Source organism: Crassostrea angulata, chromosome 2 (assembly GCF_025612915.1).
Source record: "Crassostrea angulata isolate pt1a10 chromosome 2, ASM2561291v2, whole genome shotgun sequence".
NCBI classification, from domain to species: Eukaryota; Metazoa; Mollusca; class Bivalvia; order Ostreida; family Ostreidae; genus Magallana; species Magallana angulata.
In genome coordinates, this window is record NC_069112.1 from 1,763,526 (window position 1) to 1,772,594 (window position 9,069).

The window sequence follows — 9,069 nt, forward strand, 5'->3', positions numbered from 1 at the left end:
TGCTATATACTGTATTACTTTTGTTGGGCGTCTATCAATCTTTTGCTATGTACTGTATTACTTTTGTTGGGCGACTATCAATCTTGTGCTATGTACTGTATTACTTTTGTTGGGCGTCTATCAATCTTGTGCTATGTACTGTATTACTTTTGTTGGGCGTCTATCAATCTTTTGCTATGTACTGTATTACTTTTGTTGGGCGTCTATCAATCTTTTGCTATGTACTGTATTACTTTTGTTGGGCGACTATCAATCTTGTGCTATGTACTGTATTACTTTTGTTGGGCGTCTATCAATCTTTTGCTATGTACTGTATTACTTTTGTTGGGCGTCTATCAATCTTTTGCTATGTACTGTATTACTTTTGTTGGGCGTCTATCAATCTTTTGCTATCTACTGTATTACTTTTGTTGGGCGTCTATCAATCTTTTGCTATGTACTGTATTACTTTTGTTGGGCGTCTATCAATCTTTTGCTATGTACTGTATTACTTTTTTGGCGTCTATCAATCTTTTGCTACGTACTGTATTACTTTTGTTGGGCGTCTATCAATCTTTTGCTATATACTGTATTACTTTTGTTGGGCGTCTATCAATCTTTTGCTATGTACTGTATTACTTTTGTTGGGCGTCTATCAATCTTTTGCTATGTACTGTATTACTTTTGTTGGGCGTCTATCAATCTTTTGCTATGTACTGTATTACTTTTGTTGGGCGTCTATCAATCTTGTGCTATGTACTGTATTACTTTTGTTGGGCGTCTATCAATCTTTTGCTATGTACTGTATTACTTTTGTTGGGCGTCTATCAATCTTTTGCTATGTACTGTATTACTTTTGTTGGGCGTCTATCAATCTTTTGCTATATACTGTATTACTTTTGTTGGGCGTCTATCAATCTTGTGTTATATAATAGTATTACTTTTGTTGGGCGTCTATCAATCTTTTGCTATGTACTGTATTACTTTTGTTGGGCGTCTATCAATCTTTTGCTATGTACTGTATTACTTTTGTTGGGCGTCTATCAATCTTTTGCTATATACTGTATTACTTTTGTTGGGCGTCTATCAAACTTGTGTTATATAATAGTATTACTTTTGTTGGGCGTCTATCAAACTTGTGTTATATAATAGTATTACTTTTGTTGGGCGTCTATCAAACTTGTGTTATATAATAGTATTACTTTTGTTGGGCGTCTATCAAACTTGTGTTATATAATAGTATTACTTTTGTTGGGCGTATATCAATCTTGTGCTTGTCAATGACTAGATTAATCATTGACTTACTTTGATCCGACGTAAAAAGAATTTAAAAAAAACAGTCATAAGAGTGTAAGCGTTTTTAATTTAATTCTTATATGTCAGGTGTGCAATTTTTGAGGCACATAAATTGTGTTATTTCGACTTAGATAAAACATTTTAGTAGTTCATCTTAGTGCGATAAATTAGATTATTATTTTTATTATTTTACATCCAAACAACATCATACATGTAATCATAGAATAATATTATTAGAACATGTAAGAATATATAGTCTCCACAGAAGACATCAAATCAGATTACTCTTAGTCATATTATGCAATCGCAGCGTCATTCGGTGTCGCACACGCTTGTTGGGAAGATCCTGAGGGATATCGATGGCACTGTAATTTTGCTGGCCATGGGAGACCGCGGTACAACCTTTGGAACTCCTCTGCACATGCCATTTCAACTTCTTCACAAGTCTCACGACAAGGCAGAACGAAGGGCTGCTGGTCATTGGGACAAAATGGCGCAAAAACACCACACAATAGAAATGCTAAGTTGTCATGACAACGCGATTGTAACAAGGCTTCGTACTGATTCATTTCCAGTTGAATAATTCGTTCGTCACTCTGAAGAAACATGTTTGGTAATGTTCGAATCTGAAGAGAGAGATTAGCGCATGCACTGAACGTATTTTGTTCACAGTAGGCGTAGCGCAGAGGCGCCGGCGCCATGTGGTTAGGCACTGCTTTAAGGCAAGAGCCCTGCCTCTTTCGTCGGAAGCGATTACATTTAAGCTGTCTGTTCGGCCATTTTGTTCCTCCCTGTTTCAACTTTTGGCTACAGCCTCGTTTGGCACTGAAACAAGTCTCGCGGCATGGGAGTACAGTGGCGCTACTTCCTGTAGAGCATTTTGGGAGAAATGTTCCGCATACAGTTAACCGGAAGTTCTTGTGACAGTCGCTGTCCATGAACGGCCAGTATCGCTCGATGGCCCTGGAAAAAAATCAAATTTATTTAGCTATTGAAAACAATGGAAAAGCCAGTAGGGAGTGGTTAATATGGAAGAACAGCATTAAGGGTAAATATAATTAACTTGTCGGGAAAAAAATTAATGTGAGAGAGAGAGAGAGAGAGAGAGAGAGAGAGAGAGAGAGAGAGAGAGAGAGAGAGAATGGTTTGTATACCAGGGGCGGGGGGTGAACAATGTTAAATTATAAAAAAAAGATTTTTCACCCAAACCTTACTCTATACGCTCATGCATAATACATACACTCATAATGTTTAGAAGTGCATAGACTTTAGCAATCGCCCAAATGTTGTTAATACACCAGTACACGGCAGTAATGCTGGTGTAACATACACTACACGGCGGTAATACTGGTGTAACATACAGTACACGGCGGTAATGCTTGAGAAATTAATGTACAGTACAATGCGGTAATGCTAATGTGTCATACAGTACGTGGTGGTAATACTTGTGTAACGTACATTACCCCGCAGTAATGCTAATGCAGTTAGGCCTAAGAAAAAAATGTGTGTTTAGGGAAACACTGATGAAAAAATTAGGTTAGGTAGGTCATATCTAAAAACGGTGTTTTTAATGGAAATAATATGAAAAAAACAGACATCTAAAAATGGTAGGATCGGGACATTTTTGTAGGTTACCCTAAACACATTCTTTAGGCCTCACGCACAGTGCACCGTCGTAGTGCTGGTGTAACGGTCATGCATGCTCTTGTCTGTTTCTCCTTTTTTTCTTTCTTCGGGCTGACCGCCTCTTCATTAGAGGAGGAGATGGCTCGTAATGGGGTCAGACTCAGTGTTTGAAATTTAGAAATCATGGGACATACCGGCGGTGACCAGGGGTCATCTCAGGATAAACTAGTGGTAACCAGGGGTCATCTCAGGATATACATGTACTAGTGGCGACCAAGTGTTGACGCTTAAATGCATAGTGGCAATATAGTTTTTTTTAAGGGGGAGCGGCAAACTTATCCAAAATCTGAACAAGCAAAACCAAAAAATTAAAAAAAAGAATCTACTTATGTTTATTGTACAAAGCTGAAGCTTGGCTCTGTTATTGATTGAATATCACGCATTAAGTGTGAATTTCAATATTGCATGTAATTTGATTAAGCGACGTCCCGATATTGCTTATACATATACACCAATGATGAAGATGAAATTAAATTAAAGTGCTGTGTTTTTACGCCGACTATCCTGTTCCTGCAGGATCAGTTACCCTAGCTTACAATGGGTGTCGCTAAAACGCGGAAAGGAAAACGGAATGGAAAGCGGAACGGTATGGAATACGGAAAATGTTACATAATGTTATTGACTTGATAGATGTGTTAAACAAGCTAAACGATATACGTTATCCAATTTTTTAACATTGTTAAAACTGTTATCCATATTCAAGTTTATTTCATTAGAAAAAGTTATGATTTTCTGCGTGGACCCTGAGGTCCACGCAGAAAATATATAAGCGAGGTTACACCGGATGCTATGGGGAAAATTCAGTCTGCGCATGAGCTATCTATGGTGTCCGGATAGGGCCATTTGCGTTAGCGCGACATCGCGGTAAGATAAACGAGACATCGCGCTAACACACAACACGCCGTCGCGCTAACGCAACTTTGCACAACACGCCGTCGCGCTAACACGTAACACGCCGTCGCGCTAACGCAACTTTGCACAACACGCCGTCGCGCTAACACACAACACGCCGTCGCGCTAACGCAACTTTGCACAACACGCCGTCGCGCTAACACAAAACACGCCGTCGCGCTAACGCAACTTTGCACAACACGCCGTCGCGCTAACACACAACACGCCGTCGCGCTAACACAACTTTGCACAACACGCCGTCGCGCTAACACACAACAGACTATATTTCTATTCATATGTATTGATAATAATTGAATTTCAAAGTACATTTTATTTATTTTTCATCCATGCTTGCATGCTGGCCTACAATTTTCAGCATGCACAGTCTAATATTTCCGGACACGACTTCCTACTAGACTGTGAAACTTGCAAAGTTGCGTTAGCGCGACGGCGTGTTGTGCAAAGTTGTGTTAGCGCGACGGCGTGTTTTGTGTTAGCGCGATAGTGTGTTGTGTGTTAGCGCGATGGCATGTTGTGAAAAGTTGTGTTGGCGCGACGGCGTGTTGTGCAAAGTTGCGTTAGCGCGACGGCGTGTTGTGTGTTAGCGCGATGTCTCGTTTATCTGACCGCGATGTCGCGCTAACGCAAATGGCCCTATCCGGACACCATAGCTATCCTGGTTCCTGTGCGTATTAGGTAGCTCAGGGAACCAGGATAGCACAAGTTTATCTGAATCGCGATCGGGATTCCATACCATATGCACTCATAAGTTCAAAGGCGCTGTACTATTATAAAGTTCACGGTAAACAGTAGTCAAAACAGAAACAAAGTATTCCTTTTAAAGAAATAATCGGCATGTGATATGAAATGTCAGTATTATAAAATAAGTTAATGTAATGCCGAAACTACAACATGCATCAAATAGGCTGATATAGCATAATTTGCAATGTTTTGTTGTTTTCCGTATACACATGTAACTTAACTTTACTTTTATAGTAGGCGAAGCTAGATCCTTCCCAATTAAAATTTTTTAAGCATTTAAGTGTGATTGAATACTTATGTCACTGTATAAAAGTTTAAATCTCAAGAAAAATGCATCAAAATATGAAATCAATTTAAACAAAGCTGTCACTGCATAGTAAACAAGTAGTGCGAATTGTAATGTGTGCGCAGATAGTAGATTCGCCGAATGCCTGATACTATACATGCAGACTTCATTAATAGATAGATCATAATTATTTTAGAAGTATGAACCCTTTAAATTCTGAGATAAAATGTCAGGGCTATACATATACGTAATCCAACGTACAAATTTAGTGGTTATAAAAGTAGGGGGCTAGCGTCGGTGGAAACGTTGATAATCTTAAAGCTCTAGCTCACGTTTTCGTTGGAAACACATGCAAATGGTCCACGTATTGTAGTCCTTTTTTTAAAGGACAGCAACTTGTCTCAAAATTAACATTACAGGCTTTGACCACTAGTCCCAGTTTAGCAAAATATACAATATATTCAGCTCCTTATTCGGATTATGTTACAGGAATGTACAATCACGCAGGTAACCGTAAAGAAACTGTCATCCTAAAATACTGGAAATAAGTGACCTAAACTGTCATACCTAAAATACTGGGAATAAGTGACCTAAACTGTCATACCTAAAATACTGGGAATAAGTGACCTAAACTGTCATACCTAAAATACTGGGAATAAGTGACCTAAACTGTCATACCTAAAATACTGGGAATAAGTGACCTAAACTGTCATACCTAAAATACTGGGAATAAGTGACCTAAACTGTCATACCTAAAATACTGGGAATAAGTGACCTAAGACGGTGGAGGATGTAGACAACGATCGTCGATTTCAGAACAAAGAGACTTTGCAGGACATGCTAAAAATGTTAATAAATCTTTGAAATAGTATAGATTACAAAGAATTCAATGTGGATGAGAGTACATCAGGTTTGAATTTTTTTGAATACGTTTAAAATCCCAAGCAAGTTTCGACGTCACGAAAAACCCAACCTATTGCAAACGCTTCAAACAACTGACCTACACTATTATTGCAACAACATTACAAAAGGAAAATAATTAAAAAGATATTATAATATCTTATTTAATCACAATGTGTGAACATTTCATTTTTCCGTTTCGTACTTTATTAAGCAAATCGAATGCAATGATCTAGTTGATAAACATTTGTAAGAATGATATAAAATATTAATCAGCTTTTGATAATAATCATTCTTAAAATATAAATAAATGATACAAAGTTAATAGTTTGTGTCCAATCTTTATAATATTTAAGCGATAAGCATCAGTGTATTTTATCCGTTTTCCGTTCTGGTCCGTTTTCCGTTCAGCGTTTTAGCGCCCCCCCCCCCCCCCCCCCCATTTACAATGACTGAGTGAAGTGTCCTTTCTGATATATTTCATTTTTTCAAATCAAATATACAACATGACTACTTTAAAGTAGTCTTGTATATTTGATTTGATAACATGAAATATATCAGAAATTAAGGACAGAAGTCCCAGCATCGGGGGGGGGGGGGGGGGCTGGGCAGCCCCCTCCCCCCACTTTTTTGCGCAGCAAAGATTTTTCTTAAATCTATATACAAAAATTTGAATGACTATGGAGTTGCCCCCCCCCCCCCACTTTTATGGGACTATTTAAAAAATTGAATTAAAAATAAGGAAATGAGCAGTGAAACTGAAGTTAAAGGAATACTTGTCCTCCCCCCCCCCCCCCCCCCCTTCCATGATTAGGTTTTTCAGGATTTTGGAAATTAAGGGGTTTTTCTTTTGCTTTTCAAGATTTTTTGGATGAGTCCCCCCCCTCCCACTTTCAAAAACGATGCTAAATGCCTGATATACACGGTGTACCCTCGGATTTCCAGAATAAATGATCCAATAAAATGATTCTGTTTTCGATAAAATGATGTTTATAATAGCGAGACAAATAAGTTCTCGAACAGATGTAGCAGCAAAACCTCGTAACAATGATAGTGAATTGTGTTCGTGGGTCACGTTTTTTAAATCAATAATGCTAAAAATGTTATTAAATCTTTGAAATAGTATAGATTACTAAGAATTCAATGTGGATGAGAGTACATCAGGTTTGAATTTTTTAAAATAAGTTTAAAATCCCAAGCAAGTTTCGAAGTCACGAAACACCCAACCTATTGCAAAAGCTTCAAACAACTGCCCCACACTATTATTGCAACAACATTACAAAAGGAAAATAATTAAAAAGATATTATAATATCTTATTTAATTACAATGTGTGAACATTTCATTTTTCCGTTTCGTACTTTATTAAGCAAATCGAATGCAATGATCTAGTTGATAAACATTTGTAAGAATGATATAAAATATTAATCAGCTTTTGATAATAATCATTCTTAAAATTTAATAAATGATACAAAGTTAATAGTTTGTGTCCAATCTTTATAATATTTAAGCGATAAGCATCAGTGTATTTTATCCGTTTTCCGTTCTGGTCCGTTTTCCGTTCAGCGTTTTAGCACCCTCCCCCCTTTACAATGACTGAGCGAAGTGTCCTTTCTGATATATTTCATTTTATCAAATTAAATACAACATGACTACTTTAAAGTAGTCTTGTATATTTGATTTGATAACATGAAATATATCAGAAAGGACAGAAGTCCCAGCATCGGGGGGGGGGGGGGGGGAGGGGGGGGGGCTGGGCAGCCCCCCCCCCCCCCCACTTTTTTGCGCAGCAAAGATTTTTCTTAAATCTATATACAAAAATTTGAATGAATATGGAGTCCCCCCCCCCCCTTTTTATGGGACTATGTAAAAAATTGAATTAAAAATAAGGAAACGAGCAGTGGAACTGAAGTTAAATGAATACTTGCTGCCCCCCTTCCATGATTAGGATTTTCCGGATTTTGGAAATTAAGGGGGTTTTCTTTTGCTTTTCAAGATTTTTTGGATGAGTCCCCCTCCCCCCCCCCCCCCCCTCCCACTTTCAAAAACGATGCTAAATGCCTGATATACACGGTGTACCCTCGGATTTCTATGTTACCTAGTTTAAAGTAAAGATAGAGAAATTTATCCTCGATTTTGGACCCAACGGGAATACAACGGGAATACAACGGGAATACAACTTTGCAATTATTAGAGAGAACGTCCCATAGGGAAGATTACATAATATGCAAAAACAAACCACGTGACATGTATATGGACGTGCAGCAGTTGGGTAAATCCCTTGTGTACATATTCACATATTTACAATATACATATTGTAGTCAAAATAATAGCTTACACAAATACGAAGATAATATAATATTATGAACAATTTATGTGCATTTATTTAGTATATCACTAGTTCTCTTTAATCTCAAGGTTTTATTTTTATTTGAGATGACCACTCACCTGTATACCTGGGACTGGGTCACGTGACCGAATCTATTGGGGAGACGGGTGTGTGTGTAGCCGACCAACCCCCGGCACATGGGCACCACGACCTCCTGACACTCATCGTCTCCATGACAGCACGAAATCACCAGACTGATAGCTACCAGCCCGTTCACAAATCTGTCCAGCATGTTGTGTGCAATCAGTTCAACAGTAGCTGGGGGTGTGCTGCCACTGCTGTCTGAGGTTGGAGTGTAGAGCGGCTGTTACTGGTACATTGTATTTACTATGACGGGGGCTCTAGAGTCAGGGGAACACCAGCAGATCGTCACAAGTGTCGGAAGTTTCCAATTATTGCCGACAGACGGCGGTCATTATTTGCTCCTTGTGTTAACAGAATACTTGTTCTGTGTTGTGACATTTTACTCGCTGTTCACAGACCAAATATAAATAAGTAATTCAAATCTTAAACTCATACTTGGTGTCTTTTTCAAAATATCATGAGGCTATTCGTTGGCCTAATTTGGTTATTATTTTTTTGTACGTAGACACAAAAATCAAAAGTATTAAAACAGAAACAGTTGAAATTGAATGAAAATGATAGCTTCACAGTACTTTGATCATCAATCACTCATACATCTACATGTATAGGGTGCATTAGAGAACATGGCGGACCGGAAACGGAACTGAAAACGTATAACCGAGTACGGTCGATTTCAATAACATAATTGTTTTTTTTACTTTATAGAGATATAAAATATACCATTATCTATCTAGTTTTTAACATGTATTATCCTATCAAGTTTATTGATATGAATTGATTTCTTCGTCTCATACATAC

The 9,069-nt window shown here is 38.0% G+C and overlaps 1 protein-coding gene across 1 annotated transcript; it reads right to left on the reverse strand.

Annotated features, from left to right (window-relative positions):
• Positions 1-1,322: 1,322 nt before the first annotated feature.
• On the reverse strand, positions 1,323-8,515 carry LOC128171401 (frizzled-10-like). The gene is made up of 2 exons (XM_052837198.1): positions 8,247-8,515; positions 1,323-2,238 (listed from the first exon to the last, which is right to left on the reverse strand). Exons 1-2 carry the CDS (start codon positions 8,417-8,419, stop codon positions 1,572-1,574), a joined length of 840 nt encoding a protein of 279 aa, XP_052693158.1. The 5' UTR covers positions 8,420-8,515; the 3' UTR covers positions 1,323-1,571.
• Between the last annotated feature and the right edge of the window lie 554 nt (positions 8,516-9,069).

What these genes read in the sequence shown, in the direction of transcription:
- LOC128171401 (XM_052837198.1), bottom strand. Translation starts at nt 8,419, where the DNA reads ATGCTGGACAGATTTGTGAACGGGCTGGTAGCTATCAGTCTGGTGATT. An exon ending in ACCCAGTCCCAGGTATACAG is followed by an intron (nt 2,239 to 8,246) that starts GTGAGTGGTCAT and finishes ATTTTTTTCCAG; the next exon opens with GGCCATCGAGCGATACTGGC.